This window comes from Phragmites australis, chromosome 13, assembly GCF_958298935.1.
Source record: "Phragmites australis chromosome 13, lpPhrAust1.1, whole genome shotgun sequence".
Classification (NCBI taxonomy): domain Eukaryota; kingdom Viridiplantae; phylum Streptophyta; class Magnoliopsida; order Poales; family Poaceae; genus Phragmites; species Phragmites australis.
In genome coordinates this window covers 1734426-1755185 of record NC_084933.1, presented here as the reverse complement: position 1 = coordinate 1755185, position 20760 = coordinate 1734426, and the positions used below count along the sequence as shown (strand labels likewise).

At 40.5% G+C, this 20760-nt stretch overlaps 2 protein-coding genes across 2 annotated transcripts; one reads left to right on the top strand and one right to left on the bottom strand.

Moving 5' to 3' along the window:
• The first annotated feature begins 9232 nt into the window (after positions 1–9232).
• On the top strand, positions 9233–14402 carry LOC133889303 (RNA-binding protein involved in heterochromatin assembly dri1-like). The gene is made up of 7 exons (XM_062329821.1): positions 9233–9512; positions 10366–10742; positions 10997–11075; positions 11504–11595; positions 11690–11832; positions 12699–12776; positions 13969–14402. The coding sequence occupies exons 1-7, from the start codon at positions 9320–9322 to the stop codon at positions 14012–14014; spliced, it is 1008 nt and encodes a 335-aa protein (XP_062185805.1). The 5' UTR covers positions 9233–9319; the 3' UTR covers positions 14015–14402.
• A 1734-nt stretch (positions 14403–16136) lies between these two features.
• Positions 16137–19390, bottom strand: LOC133889304 (probable carbohydrate esterase At4g34215). The gene is made up of 2 exons (XM_062329822.1): positions 18666–19390; positions 16137–16643 (listed from the first exon to the last, which is right to left on the bottom strand). The coding sequence occupies exons 1-2, from the start codon at positions 19332–19334 to the stop codon at positions 16422–16424; spliced, it is 891 nt and encodes a 296-aa protein (XP_062185806.1). The 5' UTR covers positions 19335–19390; the 3' UTR covers positions 16137–16421.
• Between the last annotated feature and the right edge of the window lie 1370 nt (positions 19391–20760).

The following is a 20760-nucleotide window of genomic DNA, read 5'->3' as shown; positions in this document are numbered from 1 at the left end:
GAACACGTTCGAGGTAGTAACTGTGATGAGTACTATGGACTTTTATTCAGCTTTGCTAATCTAATTCATTAATTGTTATTCCTTACTATTAAATATAATCTATCCAAGCTCCACTATCTCTCGATCATAATAGTTCTCTGACGGAGTATTATCGGACCCTCATTGTACAGCGAGTGTTAAGGACTCAAATGGAGCAAGCGGAATAGCTACAGTGCCACAATTTATTTCAGATGTTCCTCATCATCAAGGATTACCGTGTTTGAGTCATTATTAATGGAGGGAGCTACAACAACTTAGTAAGTTCAGATTTGATCAAGAAGCTTGTTTTGTCAACAAGAACCCATCCTCATCCATACCATATTCAGTGGTTCAACAACAGAGGTAAGGTGAAGGTAATGCAAACAACTAGGGTGCATTTTTCTATTGGTTCATACCACGACTGTGCTGATTTCGATGTAGTGCATATGCAAGCATGTTTACTTTTGTTAGGATGACCATGAGAGTTTGATACTGATGCAACATATCATGGTAGAAGTAATAAGTACACCCTTATGCATAAAGAAAATAAAATAACTTTTCTACCTTTGACTCCTGTTAAAATTGTGAAATGTAAAAAAGTGGTAGCTGAAAATAAGAGAAAATAGCATGAGCATGAATCTGAAAATCAGCAAGTAACGAAACATATTTTTCCACCCAAAAAGGAGAAAGTGATGATAACTTCTAAGTCCGATGGAATTAAATTGAAAAGGTATGTTATGCTTGCCACTAAATATGGTCTTCCTAAAATTTATGAAAATGAATTGCCATTCTATACTTTGATATGCAAAGATGCCTTAGTGTCACTCGAGGATATATCTAGCTCTATGCCTCTTGCTATTGTTAACCTTTTATAGGAGTTTGTAGATGTATTTCCAGCTGAGGTACCCCTGAGATTACCACATATTCGAGGGATAGAACATCAAATTGATTTGATTCCAAGAGCGACCTTGCCAAATCGTGCCGCATATAAGACCAATCCGGAGGAGACTAAGGAAATTTAACAACAAGTCTAAGACCTTTTGGACTGTAAGTATGTATGAGAAAGCCTTAGTCCTTATGTTATTCCTGTTCTTTTAGTTCCTAAGAAAGATGATAGTTAGCGTATGTGTGTTGATTGTAGAGCTATCAATAATATTACTATAAGATATTAACATCGTATCTCTAGGCTAGATGATATGCTTGATAATTGAGTAATTTTATAATTTTCGCTAAAATTGACTTGCAAAGTGGATACCACCATATTAGGATGAAACTTAGAGATAAATGAAAAACTACATTTAAAACTAAGTTTGGCTTGTATGAGTGGTTAGTAATACCTTTTGAGTTAACTAATGTACCAAGTACTTTCATGCGATTGATGAACGAAGTTTTACGTGCTTTCATTGGAAGATTTGTGGTGGTTTATTTCGATGATATCTTGATTTACAACAAGTCACATGAACTACACTTTAAACATCTATGTGCTGTTTTTAAGGCTTTGAGATATGCATGTTTGTTTAGTTACCTCGAGAAATGCACATTTTGTACGGATCGAGTCTATTTTCTTGGTTATGTTGTTACTCCAAAGGAATAGTGGTGGATGAAGCAAAAAATCAAATCCATAAAGAGCTGGCCGACTCCTAAGACTATCCCACAGGTGAGAAACTTTCATGGTCTTATGGACTTCTATCGACGTTTTGTGCGGGATTTCAGCACCATTTCTGCTCCATTGAACGAGTTGACAAAGAAATGAGTGATTTTAAATGGGGACCCGCACAAGAAAAAAGCATTCAAGTTGTTGAAAGAGAAGCTTACACACGCTCCATTGCTCCAACTTCTGAATTTCGGTAAGACTTTTGAGCTAGAATATGATACTAGCGGGATTGAAATTGGAGGTGTGCTAATTGAAGAAGGTACATCCATTGCTTATTTCAATGAGAAATTAAGTGGGCTAATTCTGAATTATTCTATCTATGATAAAGAATTATATGCTTTAGTTTATGTGCTTGAAATTTGACAGCATATCTATGGCCCAAATAATTTGTTATACATTCTAATCATGAATCATTGAAACATATTAGAAGTCAAGCTAAATTGAATAAATGACATGCTAAATATGTAGAATATATTGAGTCGTTTCCCTATGCCATAAAACATAAGAAAGGAAAAGAAATGTAATTGCTGATGCACTTTCTAGACGTTATATTATGTTATCTCAACTTGGTCATAAGATTTTTGGATTAGAGACTATTAAGAACTTATATGTTGCTGATTTAGACTTTAAATAAGTGCTTGAATAATGTAAAGAAGGAAAAATATAAAGTAAATATGTGTTGAATGATAGTTTGCTCTATCGTGCTAACAAGCTATGTATTCCAGCAAACTTTATTCATCTTTTGTTGTTATATGGGACGCATGCAGGAGGATTGATGGCATATTTTAGAGCAAAGATGACTAAAGATGTGTTGGTTGTCTACTTTTTTTTGCCAAAGATGAGACGGAATGTCGAACGCTATATGTCATGCTGCACTACTTGCAATAAAGCTAAGTATCGCTTAAATCTATATGGTCTTTACATGTCTCTTTATGTTTCTAATGTACCATGGGAGAATATTTCTATAGATTTTGTTTTAGATTTGCCTAGGATAAAGAGGGGGATGGATAGCATATTTGTAGTTGCGGATCAATTTTCTAAAATAGCACATTTTATACCTTGTCACAAGAACGATGATGCTATAAACATAGCTGATTTGTTTTTCAGGAAAATCATTTGACTATATAGAATGCCTAATACTATCGTCTCATATCGTGATGCAAAGTTTTTGAGCCACTTTTGGAGATCACTTTGGAACAAATTAGGGACGAAGCTGTTATTTTCTTCTATATGTTATCCCCAAACCGATAGACAAATAGAGATCATTAATCACACATTATCCATCATGTTGCAAGCTATTTTAAAGAAGAAATTGAAGATATGGGAAGAGTGTTTACCACATATTGAATTTGCTTACAATAGGACGATACACTCCACCACTAAGGTAAATCCATTTCAGGTAGTGTACGAATTTAATCCAGGTGCTCCTATTGATTTACTACATTTGTCTACTTCTGAAAGACTTAATTTGGATGCTACAAAACATGCTGACTTTATTCTTAAGCTTCATGAAACAACTAAAAAGAATATAGAGAGTATGATTGAAAAGTATTGGATTGCTGGAAGTAAAGGTAGGAAAGAAATAAAATTTGAACTGGGTGATTTAGTTTTGTTGCATTTGAGAAATGATATGTTTCCAAAATTAAGAAAATCAAATTTGATGCTTAGAGCTAATTGTTCATTTAAGATAATTGAGAAAATCAATGACAATACATATAAATTGGGTCTACCTGCAAGTTTTGGGGTTAATCCTACATTTAACATTTCAGATTTAAAGCTATACTTGGAAGAAGAAAATGTGCTTGAGTCGAGGATGACTCCAATTCAAGAGGGGGAGGATGATGAGGACATCACTCCTTCGAATATGTGCAACACTACTCCTCAAGATATAGAAGGACCAATTATAAGAGCACGCGCGTGACAATTAAACCATCAGGTGAACTCATTTCTCATTGTTCATATTTTTCTAATAGGTTGCTACTAAATTCTTACGGTGTTTTGTTGTTTAAGAATATGGGAGAAGCATCACAAGCTTCTCTGGATGTCATCACTCGAAGGACAAGTCTACTCGAACCCCAAAGTCTAATCGGAGTCTCAAGACAGCATGTTAATAAAACAGGCATAACTTTTACATACATAGTCCAATTGAGGTTTTCTTAAACTTGCTAGAAAGCTTATGATGAGCCATTTCTAATGAATTTAGTTTTGACCATAGATTCCTTATAGATTAATTAGAGTCGATGAAATAAGGTGCTGCGTCACTGTTGTGGGCCTTGTCAGATCTTGTAAGTGTGTCGAGGTCAGAGTTCAGGTTGTGTACGCCTCTTCCCATGGTTGCACAACCCTAGATCAACCTCTTCACGTCTCCTCTATATATACATAGTAGCCGTCATAGTTTCGACTCGGATTTTGCTTAGATTATTCTATTTTAGATAGTCTTGCCACTTGTTTGGTTTGTGAAACCCCAACTCGAGCACTTCATTTATAATTAGCAATATTCAGATTGCATTTACTTGTTCTTTCTTGTGTTTTCAATTCTTTTGTAGGAAAATTCTTGTTGGTGAGGTCAACCGTATCTTGGCACGGTTGATAATCACGGAGTAGTGGTGTAATAGTTGCGAGGGTTTTTTATCTGTTCTGGTCGGAACCTTTGGATCATCAACGTCGAAACTCCACCAATCGACTTATCATATTACCTTCGGAAGATCAGCATACTCCCATCAGATGAGAACCAACTTTCTTCTATGGAAGGCACAGATCCTCCTATATTTGTGTGGCTGGAAACTACTTGACTACATCATCAGCAAGACTCCTTACCTGAAGATATGATCAGCCAGACGAACGGCACCAAAACATCTCAAGCCAAAATCGGTGCATGATCTATGGCTTCAACAAGATCAGCTAGTACTCAGTGTGCTATTGTCATCTCTTTCTAAAGAGATGCTATCTCAAGTCCTCTTGATGAAAACATCAGCTGAAATCTGGGAAGCCCCAGAGACGATGTTCTCTTCCACCTTCAAGGCACGAATAATGGAGAACAGACTACAGTTATCCACTACTATGAAGAATAACCTCTCTATCACCCAGTACTATGCCACGATGAAGAGCCTCACCAACACCCTGGCATCCATCGGGCAACTGTTGAAGAACGAAAACATTGTCTGCTACATCCTCGGTGGACTTGGGAACGTGTATGATCCTCTCATCACCTCTGTCCCCACCAGGCTAGACAACATCTCGATCATGGCTCTCTATGCTCACATGTTGAACTATGAGATACGGAAGGAGACAAACAATGCTGATCAGCTTTAGTTCTCTAGTTCAACTGCAAACAATATTGTGTGCAACAACCAAGGGAAAAGGAACTTAGGTCATGGTGGCAAGGGTAGTCGCGGTCAAGGCTTTTTCAACAACAACACTGGTGCATCACATAACAGATTATGACCTATCTATCAGGTATGTGGAAAGGAGGGGCACACTGCAATGAAGTGCTACCACCACTTTGATCATGCATATCAGATGGGAGACAACCACATCGCCGGATCTGTCACAACTCTGGGCTACAACATGGATCCAAGCTGGTACATGGACTTAGACCATCCCCAACCATATTCCCTTCATTTTGTTTCCTTCCCGATTTCCCTCCCTGTTCTCATTCCCTTTATTTTCTCTCATCTCCAACAGCTTTCCTTCGAAGGGATTCATGAAGGGAAATGAGATAGGATCTTGTCCTGTAGGGAATGACCTTGGGAATCCCTTCGTGATGAAAACTGTGAAGGGAAACCGTTGGAGTGTTGAAGGAAATGAAAATCCCTTCGTGAAGGGATTCTGAGCCCTGATGGGAATTAGTTTGGGATGGTCTTAGGAGCTATAGATCACATCACCAGAGAACCAAACAAGATATCCGCGAAGGAACGCTACTACAACAAGGACCAGGTTCATGTTGCCAACAGTGCAAGTGCGACTATTTCTCATATTGGTCATTCTCATTTTCATTCATCGGGTAGATCTCTAAAACTTAGGATATTCTCCATGTACCTAAGATCTCTAGAAACTTTCTTTCTATTCATTGTTTCACAAATGTTAATGATGTATTTCTAGAGTTTCATCCATCTGATTTTCTTGTAAAGGACCGTGAAACAAAGGCTCGTGTTCTTCATGATAGATGTGAGAATAGACTGCAACCCTTGATGTCAAGCTCTGCTCATGCCACCGTGGGCAAGAACATCCTTTCTAGCGTCAAGGGAACACCAGAATTGTGGGACTTGTGCCTTCGACACCCCTCTCCTTCAGTTGTGAATCGAGTTCTCCAAGACAACAACATTCCAGCAGCTACCAATAAAGGTTATGGCAATGTATGCAATGCATGTCAGCAAGCCAAAATTTGTAGTTCGAGTCATATGTCTGTTTCATCTCTTGAAATTTTGTTCTCTGATGTATGGGGGCCTACTCTCACCACATCCAAGGGAATAAATATTATGTGAGTTTCATATATGATTTCAGTAAATTTACTTGGGTGTTTCATCTCAAAACCAAATCTGATGCGGTGGTGCCTCTATTCCTTCAATTCCAAAAATACATAGAATGATTTCTCAACAAAAATGTTATGTGTATTCAGTCTAATTGGGGATGTGAGTACGATCTTTGCATAAAGTTATGCAACAAATTAGAATCAAACATCAAGTTTCTCACCCACATATCCATCAACAAAATGAGGTTGTGGAAAGGAAATGCAGGAACATCATAGAGGTTTGCTTATCTCCATTTTACCAAGCATCCATTCCACTCAAAGCAATGGGATGAAGCATTCCAAACTGCTAGCTTTCTCATTAATCGATTGCCTAGCCGTGTCATTGACAACTCTACACCTCTTGAGAAAATTTTCAGTACAAAATCTGATTATTCCTTTCTCAAGACTTTTGGGTGCGCATGCTAGCCTAATCTCAGGACATATAACTCACATAAGTTACAATATCGATCTCAACGATGTGTTTTCATCGAGTACAGTGACATAAGGCACATCTTGTTACCAAAGAGTTGAAGCAACGCTATGGTTTGGACTACGAGGATACTTTTAGTCTGGTGGTTAAACCAATGACTATCAGGCTCATACTCTCCTTGGTTGTTTCTAAAGGCTGGAATATCAGACAAGTAGATGTTCATAATGCATTTCATCATAGAGTTCTTGAAGAAAATGTGTTCATGTGTCATCCACCAGGGTATGAAGACTCAAGGTAGCCACATTATGTTTCCAAGCTTGATAAGGCTCTATGGACTAAAACATGCGCTAATGGCATGATATTCAAGGCTTAATGAAAAGTTACATGAATTTGAGTTTGTATTGTTACAAGCTCATACATCCATGTTCATTTATAACAAAAATGGTATTGTCATCTATATGCTTATTCGTGTAGATGATATTATCATCACCGTCTATTCAGCTCAAGCCACGGATGATTTGATCAATCAGCTCCATATTGGTTTTGCTATCAAGGACTTAGTCACATTGTACAATATTTACTTGGTATTGAAGTTGCTCAACAAAAAGGTGGTGGCTTTAATATGACACAACGCAAATACGATTGTGATGTATTGAAGCGGGCAAACATGGAGAACTGTAAGCCCTCAACGACATCTATGGCATCAATTGAACGATTGTCAAAGTTCCAAGGTACAATGTTGTTAGATCATGAAGCTACCAAGTATAAAAGCATCGTGGGTGGGTCGCAGAACTTGATGATTACAATGCCTGAAATTTCCTTCTAGGTTAATCGTGTTTGTCAATACCTACATTCTCCCAAAAGTGATCATTGGTCTGCTATGAAACGGATACTGCGCTATCTTAATAACACCATTTGATTTTGGCTTGCACATTCAGCTGATTCTGTTTTGATTATCACATTCACAGATTCAAACTGGGCAAGATGCCCTGATGATCGTCGATAACCCAGTGGCCTTGTTGTGTTCTTTGGGAAGAATCTCGTGTCATGGAGCTTGAGGAAACAAAGCACAATATCAAGGTCAAGCACTGAATCCGAATATAAAGCAATGGCAAATGCTACATCTGAGACGATTTGGCTTTCAGTCATGGTTGAGCCACAAAAATGAAAAATAAGTCATTCCTAGAATACTACGTCACTATGAGCTGCAAATGCATCAATGAGAAACTTGAACTATGAGAAAACCTAGCAAGACACTTTTCAAATACTCCACGGTTCATATTTCTTAGTGACCAAGTATTTTCTTTTACATTATGATTTATATCTTGTTATATTATATTTGACGCATTGCAGATACTTCGTTTTAATAATTTATTTGAATGTGCACTATATCACGTAGATGTTTTATCTTTTTTTTTAAAAAAAAAAATTTAACACTAACACCCGATGAATGATATAGCTTCTTTAGCTCTTATAGGACTTTGAGAGAAGCCACGGACATGGTGACCTAAAAACCTTATGAGGAGACAAACTGAAAACTGGATCTAATGTGAATGACATGGTGTGAGGTCGAGCTCACTTGGAGTCACAGCCCAGCCAAAAAAGGAAAAACAAACCTGTAGCGGTCCATAGAAAAAACCCCTAAAAACAAATGAAAAACAAACCTGTGGCGAGAGGAGAGAGATACAGTGCTACTACACTACTACAGTTAGAATCACTCTTGGTCCTATATACTCCACTACCCACAAACAAGTCTAAAATTGGACAACTGGACTGGCATGAGGTATTAGGAGTCACAACTTCACTTCTAATATGTTTCAACGATTCATAATCAGAATGTATAACAAATTATTTAGACCATAGATAATGTTACCAAGTTTCAAGCACACGAACTAAAGTAAGTCTAAAACTGGCCAACTGGACTGGCATGAGGTATGACGATTTTAGCCTGACCTAAGCACGACACGGCATGACAAGCCGAGCCGTGCCTGGGTCGACGCCTCGGCACGGCTTGACCCGACTAAGCCATGCCAGCCTTGCCCTGTCGTCGCCCTGCCACCTTGCCCTGTCGTCGCCCTGCCATGCCCCACCGTGCTCGCCGACCGACCGTGTTGCATCCATGCCCGAGCCAAATTAACATGGCATGGTCTCTCATGAGCCGTGCCGTGAGCCAAGCCTCAAGTACGTAGGTTAACACGATAGTGTCTTTTAGTTAGATGGGTTTAAGACCATCTCCAACCATATTCCCTTCATTTTGTTCCCTTCCCGATTCTTTTCTTCGTTCTCGTTCCCTTTATTTTCTCTCATCTCCAACAGCTTCCCTTCGAGGGCATTTGCGAAGGGAAAGGAGAGAAGCCCGTCCTGAAGGGAATGACCATAATAATCCCGTCGTGAAAGGATCCGTAAAGAGAAACCGTTAGAGCGCTGAAGGAAAAAAAAATTTCTTCACGATAGAATTTTAATCTCCCAAGGAAAACTATTGAGACTAGCCTAACGGACCGTGAGGTAACTGGACTGTGTCTAGCGTGCCCGTGCCGGCCCGTCAGGCCCTTGGCCAGGTCTGCACAAGTCTGTGGCGGTCGGAGCCGAATATACCCGTGGGTCTGGTCTGGGATCCATCGTTGCTCGGTTGTTCCCTTCCCTTGTCCCCCAAATCACCCCAGACCAAATCCCACCAGCTCCTCCATTTCCACCCTCTCCCAAACCGATGGCCGGAGGCGGCGGCGCGGGCTCCTCGTCGGGCGGGAGGGAGGGCGACTGGGACTGCGGCGGCTGCGGCAACCGCAACTACGCCTTCCGCTCGCTCTGCAACCGCTGCAAGCAGCCGCGCCTCCTCGTCGATCCCCACACCCCGCGTGACTCCAAGTGGCTTCCCCGCGCCGGGGACTGGATCTGCACCGGTATCACTCCTACCTTCGCCCCCTTAATCACGCTTCTCTCCTTATTATGCTTCTTAGGCGCCCCCAGATGTAGATGTTACATTTTCCTTCCTTCTACACTAGCGTACCGTCTCAAAATTTTCTTTTTGTATGTCCACCTCGAATGAAGTGAAAAATGGAATGAAAGAAGGGCATGTTAGGATGTGATGTTGAGATGGTAAGCTGACATGCTTCTTCCAATCTTCCCTTTACCTGGGGGATGTTAGTAAACTCAAGCTGATGAGTCATGATCCATGCCCCGCGCACTGCATCCATAGTTTAGACGGCCTAGCATTTGTCATCTTCTTCATCATCTATTTGAGCTCGCAACATTTAGATTCCGGCATAACATAGTATATGGCCGTAATTTCACACCAGCAATTGTTGGAGCCTTCTTCTCTAGACTTTCTGTTGTCTGGGAATTTGGAGAATATGCTAACGAAAGGAGCTACTTTACTTGATTAGTTTGAGCACACACTATATCTCTCTTGGAAATTGGCACTGCTGTCAATGAACTTGGTACTATGTTCTGACTTTCTGGAAACAGTTTTTGCATGAATTTTGTTTGTGTTTCAATTATTGCTGCTACCTGTCAGATCTTTTTGAATTATTCCTGCTGTTTACCTTTTTCATTGAATGCTTATTTCTGTAGATATGAGATTAGAAAACTACCAATTAGTGTGCTGAGTAATGACTAGTGTCCGTGTGTCTATTCCTTTCTATGGGTTTGTGCGGGATGGCTGCTGCTGCTGGTGGTGGTGGGTGTGCGTGTGCTTCGGTGCGTTGTCTTGCTGCCTGCTGTGCTGGTTGGTTTATGCGGCGAATGGATGAATAGGTTGCAGTAACAATAATTATGCATCCAGAAATAACTGCAAAAAGTGTGGCCTGCCCAAGGAGGAAGCAGCAATGCCAGCATTTCAAATGGCAGGGATGGCTATGCCAGCGTATGCAAATTATATTGCAAGATTACAAAGCATTGCTGCTTCTGGCTATAAGATGAACTTTGGGATGGCTGGCAATTCACCGTTGCAGCAGCAACTACTTGCAAACGCAAACTGGTCCTATGGCTTGGCTGGTAGATATGGGATGCAATCTTCTGGTTGGCCATTTGGCAGCAGCAACACAAATCAGTTTGCAGGTGTTCCAAAAGATTGGCGTAATGGTGACTGGCTCTGTAGCTGTGGGTTTCATAACTATTCATCTCGTACTCAGGTAATTATGTGTTAAACTGCTCCAATTTATATCATAGTTAGTCTTACCAATTATCATCGTTGTTCTACTTTTGTCCGCCCTCTCAAATTGAATGCATTGTTGTTTCTACCTTTTGTCTTCACTGACATGTTGAAGTATCTCCCCTTGCTATTCATCCATGATGTACTTGGATGTTAGCTCCAGTTTTAGGTTGCAGTATGTCTTTTTTTTTGTAAAGTGAGCGGTTAACTTCCTTCTTAATCTGTCTTTTGCAGTGCAAAGAGTGTAATGCCCCTGTACCATCAGGCATGCCCTCCACAACAATGAAAAATACAACATCAGACGCATCTTCCAGTAAGACAGTTATTTTCTCAGTTCTAACTTATGTTCTTTACCTCATTCTCTTAACTCATGCAAAATACCAACTCCAACATTGAAGTAATAGTTTGGAACTTTGCATGTTTGCCAGTCCAAAAGGGTGGATTCTGTGATTTTCAATGCAAATTCATGAGTACTGCTCTCACATGGAGGACATCTATGGGTTATTGTAGGCAGATGTCTATTTTAAATTGAAACCCGCCTTTTCATGGTCAACATAAGTAAAGAGAAATTAAATCCATGCTCCATTTCAGTTTTGTTGATTTGGCTGTTAGTCACATTTACGTATTCTTTGGTGTGCTTCATACCTTCATGTAGTATCACAGTGCCAAGTATCTTGTTAATTTTACAATTGGTATCAACAGATTTATATTATCTTGATTCTCAATCTCTGCTTGTTTCAGCATTACGAACTAAGCGGTTGGCATCTGAGGAACTTGCCAATGACTGGGATAACAAAAGACTAAATCCAGGAAATGCCAGTTATCCGCTTTCAGTATGTATTTGTGGGCCTCTTTCATTGTCATCCGTAAATTGCCTAAATCTTTCATGGTACTGATTTATTTTATTTTATTTTTAAATGATTGAAGACTGCAGGGTCAGATAACTTATTTTTGGGTATTGAGCAAGGAGCTGGAAGCAGCAATGGCCAGGCAGCTTATTCCAAGTTTGACAATGGGAGCTCAATGGCATTAGCATCTGGGCAAGTGATGCCTGGTCTTATGGGAAAAGGGTAAAACTTCATCCTAATTCAAAGAAGCTTGTGTTACAAATCAAATACATTTTCTGAATTGTAATCTTTTTATAAACTTCATCAAACTGGTGTGGCGTAAGTATTTAAGGGCCAACAGCCAAGTGATACCAGAAAAAAATCTTGTTTGATGTTGATTGCATTAGAGTTTCTCGGAGATTTTACTATGTGGAAGATGTTGATCAGGGTAGAAATATGTTTTTAACATCTTTGCTGTTGTGAACTTATGGTGCTAATATAGGAGTGGAATATGATACTAACATGCTGAGAATAACTTAAGTGTAATACATTATAGTAAAAACCCAAGTGGATATGTATCGGAAGGTTTGAACTTTAAATAGTTTTGAATAGGAATAGCTGCTGCAGAAAAAGAAAACTGAAAAGGAAGTTCTGAATCTGGTGGAGGTTCAATAGGTCGGTTCAGGGGTAAAGGAAATGGCACCTTAATGAATCTGGTGGAAGATTTTGAGAAAACAAGGGGTAGTGAGAAATAAGGCAGGGCTTAGATATGAAATTTGTGGGGTGGTAGACAAAATTGTTTCCTAGTTATTGTATCAATTGGCATGACCATTATGTTGTTAGCACAATATGACTGAAATGGGTGCATGAACTAGAAATACCCTAGTTGTTTTTAGTAAATCTCAGAATAAGTTGTAGATCTGAAGTTTCATGACTTGCAATAAAGGTTCAGGCATTCAGCCATTGTTGAATGGATGCTTTATGAAAATTTCTGCTTTGTGCAAATATGTTTCGCTGACGTAGTGCTAGACTTGCATGAATAATTTACTTTCATCTGAGAAAAGCTTTGGTTAGCTAACTGTAGTGCATATTCTCATGCACCTTACCAGGGCAAAATGGCGCGAAGGAGACTGGATGTGCAGCAACTGCAACAATCACAATTATGCATCTCGTGCATTTTGCAACAGGTATTATTTTTGCGGGTTTGTTTTGTTCAATTTCACTGGTCAAGCCCTCATCTATTGTTTAGTTCAACAAGCATGCTATCTGTTGAATTAAACTTGTGTGCCTTTTTTCCCTTCTTTGATGATGCATTCAAAATTCACATTTTTCTTATGCACAATGTTGTGTGAAATGTGCTTGCATTATTATGATTGAACAACTCGCGAGTGTACTTCAGAAATGGAGTGCAGCAGTGCACTGCTTCATGCACCAATCTAACATACAATAACTATTTATAAGTCTGCTTGGATTGTCATGTTTCCTGACTCAATTAAGGGTACCAATTAGCATCATGCTCTCCATCGGCACAGTGTGTTGCTTTTACAATCTCATACGTTGCGCATGCTTGTGACTTGTGATGTCCATAGTAATGTATATGAAGCTATCATATCAAAGAGATTATTTGTATTTGGTGCAACATGTTTAATTGTATACTTTGTGTTATTGCTCCTATGTGGCTGCAGAGGTTTACCTATTAGTAAATCTATCTTTGACACTGGAGCAAAATGATAATCGTTCTATCATTTTTATTTGAATTATCTGAATATCTCTATTCAAAATCTTAATGAACTTTACACGATAATCAATTCGCAAATGCAAATCCAAAACAGGGAATAGAATTTGTTTATGTATACGACTTAAGATCTGCATATAATATTTTCACTAAATGCTTTACAAAACTGCAATTTAATACTTGATTTTCTTGTCCTTTTTGAAGAAGCCCAAACAAATTAGTTTTGCTTGTGTTACTGATTGAATTTTAAAAAGTTCTAGTTTAGATTGAGCAAAAAATAGGCCTTGTATATAGCATTGGTTTTTAGACACCAATATATTGAATCAGTCAGATTCATACCTTCCAGTAATTCGCTGAGCCCTTTTTAGGTTTGGTTCATAGGAAATCTAGGCATGAAGTTTGCCCTGAGTTTACGGACAATTCACGATGACCCCGATCAGATTTAAGTACGAATTTATGATTCCATCAAAAGAAATTGGTGTTTCACCATCAATCCGCCATTAACTCATTCCTATGATATCAACTCATGATTATGCTTCTAATAGCATTTCTCCAATCATACTACTCACTGCTTGCTGTTCATTTTTCCTACTGAAGCAAGTTGCATAGTGGTTCTGACTGGGAAGAATCTCGTTGTGTTTCAGGTGCAAAAATCAGAAAGAATCTTCAGTTCACCCTGGTGTGCTATAGCTTCTCTGCAATGTTTTGAAGTTTTGCAATATTTTGAAGTTTCCAGGATATGTTACTGCCGGTTTGTAGCTCCCCTGCCAGGACTGTTCAGCTAGTGCTTTTCATTCTGCAGTTTTGCTGCTCCCAAATGTTTGCGTCTGTGTCACTAGTGTATGTTGAAGTTCCTGATTTATTTATGTTATAAGCGCTTGAATAAAATGTTTCCCGATTTTGGAATAATTGAATTAGTTATGTAATGAATCAATGGTGATAGACTTAATGTTGTACTTTTATCATCTCATGTAGTGTTGTACCAGACTGTAATGTTGCTTCATGTTTCCTTATTCCAAATTCAAATTTCATCAAATGGAGAACGATATCCAAATCAATTTGGTGTAGCTTTCGGATATTGAGATCTTGCTTCATCGTTATTATTGCTTTATACTCAATGCCTGAAACTTGACTCTGGGGTGAGTGACCAAGAGCTAGGTCTCTGGCAAGTAGAATGTAGATGGTAGATTGAGTGAAGCCGTGGTGCCCGACCTCCCGCAGGATGGCAAGCAGAGCTCGAAGAGGATGTCATCATTATTATTATTTTTTATTTAATATAAAGATACGTAGTTCTTATACGTATTGAAAAAAAGAAAAGGATGTGGCACACTAGATCATCCGCCTCCACCATCCCATCAACTGCCGCATGCATGCCACCATGTAACACTTGTTACTCACTTAGTCACAAATACACGACATGTTGGACGAGCTTCTGGTCGAACTTTTAAAGATTTTGTTTTGATATGCACTCTCACTCATAATATCATATTTTTTAGTGAATTTTATAAATATATTTCGATAGAAGATAGTGGTCGAATATGTTTTAAAGACCGCGTCTTTGTCCAAAGCATCAGGTATTTGTGTCGGGGGAGTAATTAACTAGCAATCAACGATAACTATCCAGTATAAAAACTTGACTTACAGGAGGTGATGACAAGGAACAACAGTTACAATGGCGCAAGCTTCATCTTGTTCGTCTCCATTCACTGCTTGATCTCTTTCTCAGGCTCTTAGCTAATTCAGTACCGATCGATCGATAATTCGATTAGGGCTTTCGATGCTTAGGTTCACCGGTATTTATGCCAGTAGAAAGAGAATCGAAGGCGTAGGCTACCTGAAAATTCAAACACATTAATCGTGTGAGCTCGATGGTTCAGATGGTTAGTTCTATGACATTGTTAGCTGCCCCGGGAAACTTGGTCCTTTTTGGTAGAGAGAAATGTATGTACCAAGATATTTTCAGTTAGTTTGGAGAAAAGCTCAGATCTGAAACTTTGCAGCCTCGTATTGATATCGGAATGCTGCATTGTTCTGTCATCACACTCAAAGATATTTGCAAATCGTGTCTCTACATTGCTCCATAGTACTATCTTATCTTTTTTCTAAGAAAACAAAAGGACGCGTTACTTGGTTGTGAAAAATAAATAAAGAAGTTATGGAAGTAAATATTGTTGTATTTATCGCTACTGCATTGTTCATTCTAATTCCTACTGCCTTTTTACTTATTATTTATGTAAAAACAGCCAGCATAAATGATTAATTGGAATTCCAATTAATCATTGAACAAATGAAAAAGGGATTAAAGAAAATGAAAACCCAGGTCTTAAATGAAGGATTTGGTTGGAATCATAAATTGTGGTGGAAAGAAACCATTGATTTCAATTTCGTTTTACAATTTTTTCATTCACCGGCAAAAAGACCGAAATTCGCGAAATTTCAGTCTTTTTTCCCATCTGCTCTTTGAGTCCCACATGTCATTGAAAGAAAATCTAGGAATTAGATATTTTTTTCTCCTCCGAAATTCTCAAAATTTCAGCGAAATTTAATCCCTGGAAAGAACTACACACTTTTTTCTACAGCACTTCAGATTATTTCTATTATATTCTTTCTCCTCCTTCATATTGACCTTTTCAATTTTTGCCAATAATTGACGAGATACAAAAGGATTCCTTTTTTCAGTAGCACAGTTGATTATTCCATTTTTTTCATTTTAAAGAGTGGATCCTATGTCCACCACTCGACTCAAGACCACATCAACTTCATACCATGCATACACAGAGCCATGATCCTGAATATTTTCGATCATTGAACATCACCAAAGTTTGTGAATACGATCCAATTGGGCAATGACTGCCATTAGAATCCCACAAATGATGCTGATTTGTAACCCCATAATGGAGGCTGTCTGTTTTTTTCCAATGTAATGTACAACACTAGAATTGTTTGAGCTAAGTATCTACCCTGTAGCGTTTATTACATTTTTGTAGTGCACCTATGGGTACAACTCCTCTTGTACAATGATCTACACTCTACAACAGAATATTTCAAAGAATGATGGTATTTGTCACAGACTCTACAACTAACAGGTTCAACAGCGTCATCGACGTCGTTGTCTTGAATCTGTGGATGAGTTGAACTTTAAATAGGCTTGCGCCAACATGTCACCCAGTAGAAGTTGAGCTTCTGTGGAGAGGTGTAATTGATCATCTCGGAGTGGCAATCCCATAGCATCCACAAGAATGACATTAGGAAGGTTGATATTTTTCTGAGCTTCCCTGACAATATCAGTGTAATTCCCCTCTCCTGATGCAAGACCAACCTGAAATGACGAATCACTACATAAATTTCTTATTTCTCACTCTAGATAAACTGATGTGATAAAATACACTATTATTTTCACAATCTTTCTATGAAAAGACAAATTTGGATTGGAGAGTTCAGAACGCAAATCAGATGTAAGTAGGTGTAGATCAGTAAAGAGTGTGGGAGGTAAGCACTCAGAACACTTCTTTCTTACAAGATTTGTAGAACTTCACCAAAATATAAAAAATGTGGAAATGAATGTGTGAACTGCAATGTATAAACGAAGTTAGTCCTAGAGGCACAGAAACAATCATATAGAATGTTTATTTTTTCCCTGACATTATATACACCGAAGTTTCATTAGGGCAGAGTCTTGTGCTGGACTTCGATTGATATCCCAACTAAAGTCCAGCATCACAAACAACATGCGCATCGATCACTGGTTGCCAGGTAGATCGCTAGCGCCTCAAGAATAAACATAGGGTGACTAGCAAAAGGATCCTGACTCCTGGTGGTAAAATGCTCTTCTTTCACATTTGGATTACCAAACCTAATAAAAAGGATCTATAATAGTTTTGATCAGAAAATGTTGAATTGGTCACCGGTCCTGCTATCTTCTCATAAAGGCCATAAACATAAACATTTTGAGTCAAAGGTAAGAAAAATGATAGTGACATAAAAGACATACCTTGTTATTAGGTAGTATGTACTTATAATGTGTTACTTGGAGGAAGACAAGCATATTTAAAACATAGTTTGTTAAGAACCAAAAAATTTCTCAAACAGTCTCTATGTCACCAATGCTAACTTTGGAGTTTCTTTTTCTAATGACTTACTAATTAAGATTAGTTTGGTGGTGTTTGGCATGCTGCCATTTTGTATGACACGAGTCACTGACTTTTCATAGGACGTTTTGTTAGTGGAAGGCCTGGTAGCTAAATGAATGTTTTCTTTCTAAGTTACAATGGTTCACTGGAGGGTGCCCCTAGATAGCTCATTCACAACTGGAGTACTTCCAGTGGGTCAAGTAACATGCCATTACTTCCTATGTTGAGACTTTAGTAGCACATATAGTTTGAGTCATTCCATCCTTGTGTGGAGGTTTTCATATGTACAAGATCTTGGTGATATTTCACATCATCTCCATACCTATAGCTAAGATATGACTGATTGATTTATGTAAACTCTGCAGATATGAGATAATGATAACTTCCTTGCCAAAAAAGGAGGAATATGGTAACTACAAAAGTTTTACTCGTTTCAGAGTCTCAGTGTGCTTCTGTGTTCCATTTCCAAAATGAATGATGGTCAAACAGATGGGAGCTTTCTACTAGTACTACAAAACTTATGATAATATTATGCATAGTGATCAATACTATCGTTGGGTCATGTATCTCTTAATATTTTGCAATACTTTCATGTGGACTGAGTCCTATAAACTCAAAGGGACATACTTTACCAACTGGAGTATGTCATAGACATGGTCCTTGGACCTGGCTTGATTTCATATAAATGTAAGAGAGCAGTGAAGATGAACTGGCAAGTCCAACAGTCCACATACTTGGCCAATGGGCAAACTATTGATATTGTAATTATCAAGCCAGCCACTTTATGCATAGTTCACACAACCACCACACTGACAAGCAACTTACGCAACTCAAAAGTTTAGGATTGCACTGATCAAGATGAATTATCTAAATACAAATGCACCCAAATCCAAGTCAAAGAGTCATATTTAGTTTGCCCAAGTTATAATTTCTCTATCAATGGAATTGCTTGGAAAGAAACCAAAACGATATATCACCCCCCCCCCCCCCCCCCAAAACCATAACTAGAATTTCAATCAAAATTCTCCAGAAAAGCACAGGGATGACCCAAAATCACGCCATCAAGCAGTACTCATGCAGATATTAGTCAAAAGGAGCTAACTTTAAGCTCAATGACATCAAATTAGACCATTTTATAAAACAATTGGGGGCTGGATTCGAGCTGACTCCACCGAACCACATGGATGGGGAAGAGAAATTATTGAGCTGACCTGGATGACGAGCAGGTTGGGGATGCCGAAATCGGCCCTGAGATCGGCGATGAGGCGCTCCATCTTGCCGCCGTACGCCGTGGCGTCGTCCAGCTCGATGGTATCGCTCTCCCCCTGGAACCACAGCACGGCGCCGAGCGTGCCCCCGCCGGCTTCCACGGCGGCGCGCGTCCTGGCAACGGCGGTCTCGTAGAGCGGCTGCCCCCTGGCCCACATCCAGATCCTGGTCCCGCCTACGGCGCACGGCACGAGCCCCAGCACGAGTCCGGAGCCGGCGGAGGCCGCGTCGAGGAGGCGGTGCGCGAATGGCATGGCGGGTCCGAGCCCGCAGGCCTTGTGCGTGTCGATGTCGGCGTGGAGCGGCGGCGCGGCGGTGACCCAGCGGCGGGATGCGGCGAGGCGGAGCACGCGCGGGTGCGGGCGGAACGGGGGCGAGAGCGGGGACGGCGCGGCGCCTCGGCCGGCCATGTTGGACTGGCCCGCGAGGAGGAAGAGGAGCTTGGGGCTGCCCGCGTACGGCGAGGAGTCGGGGAACGGGAGGAGCGAGGAGAAGCCGCCGGGCGGTGCGAGGAGGAGGACGGAGAGCAGCGCCGCCGCCGCCAGGGCGCCCAGCAGCAGCGGCCGCCGCGCCGCCGGCTTCATGGTCAAACAATATTTGGAAACCTGCATGGTAGAGCTGATGAGTGGCGGTGGTGAGTTCAGACTGCCTCGGTGTGATGTGAAAGACCGTAACTTGGCCGTGTCTAGAAATTTTTGTTGTTTGGTTTGAGTATTGGTGGAGTAATAGTTTGTCTTGCGGTACCAAGTACGACGAGCGAATTTTAAGGAGGAAGTTTAAGCTTAGAGATGTAGTTTGAGAGAAGTAATACTATGAATATATTGAGATAGAAAAATGTATTATTCTAGAAAGAGTATCACAACGTGATTTGGTGTGTTTTCACTTTTGTATTTTTTCTTGTCTTGCTTGTTCTCTCCCACTGTATCCATCCTTTGCCTAGAGGATCATAACGTCCTATTTATAGGGCTATGCGTAGCTTGACGTACAAGTTATCATAATTTACAAATATCCGGAATGCGATCAAATTACTGTGTCTTATCCCGAATAACTACCTTCTATCCTATCGGGAAGATAAATGTTCGCCGTGGTAATTATCGTGGTGCCTACCCTTTGAAGGGGGCGAGCCGGTCGCAGATTGCGGCCCGGTGCCACATTATCAGAGGTGTGAGGATAGCCTTTATCACGCTGGGGTGTCAGAGTGGCGTCCATTAGTTTAGGCCTTTAATACCGGTCACTTCCTTGCAGGTAAAGCACGACCGGTGCTCCCCTTTAGGCAGATCTTTCCTAAGGCCTGCTGACTCACCCTGCTGCCTTCGAGAAGGCGATCCAATCAGCCCGAGGCGGGGGTCTCGGGAGGCATAGAACCGGGAGGTGAAGGCTTTGGGAAGTGGGACCCCGGAAGGCCGAGGATCCGGGAGGTCGTGTTTTGGGAGGCTTCGGGAGGTCGAAGCGGCGAAGCCAAGGGAAAGCTTCGTAAGTGTGAAGGGGTACCGTGAAAGGATCTAATGACATCGGAGATCGAGCTTTTAACAGAGGGTTCAGAGATCAAGGCTCTGGAGGGACCTCAATGGTGATCTTCAACCATTATCCTCAGACTGGTTTATTTTTCCCCAACAGTACCCCCTCATTCTCGGGCCCCGATGTTTCGGAGGGGGGAGAGGATGTAGAGGAAAAAATCAACCCCAGCCTAGTATAGTATCAAGGATGCCTGATGGTAATTCTCTATCCTTTGAAGTCACTAGAGTAGAGGTTTCGTGTGGGTTTGGAGAATCCCACACGTTCGCCTGGAGGGACAAGACGTGCCACTGCCGCGTTCTGACTGGATAATGCAAGGGGTCGTTTAAGGTCTTGTGCCCGTGACCCTGTCACGCACCAAAAGGGGTTTGTGTTATTAATGTGACGGGACGTCCGCGTGAGAAAATGAGGCATTCGTCGTGGAGCGCTGTCACGTCTTGGAGGGAAACCGAATATGGCCATGGCCCCCCCAGGTGTTCAATGGGAGGACACGACGATGTTCGTCCCGCTTCATCTTCCAGA

Excerpts from the sequence above, each read along its gene's own strand:
- LOC133889303 (XM_062329821.1), top strand. The coding sequence starts at position 9,320 with ATGGCCGGAGGCGGCGGCGCGGGCTCCTCGTCGGGCGGGAGGGAGGGC. Across the intron at positions 9,513-10,365 it reads CGGGGACTGGATCTGCACCG|GTTGCAGTAACAATAATTAT; the intron begins GTATCACTCCTA and ends ATGGATGAATAG. Across the intron at positions 12,777-13,968 it reads TCTCGTGCATTTTGCAACAG|GTGCAAAAATCAGAAAGAAT; the intron begins GTATTATTTTTG and ends GTTGTGTTTCAG.
- LOC133889304 (XM_062329822.1), bottom strand. The coding sequence starts at position 19,334 with ATGCAGGTTTCCAAATATTGTTTGACCATGAAGCCGGCGGCGCGGCGG. Across the intron at positions 16,644-18,665 it reads CCAACCTGCTCGTCATCCAG|GTTGGTCTTGCATCAGGAGA; the intron begins GTCAGCTCAATA and ends TCGTCATTTCAG.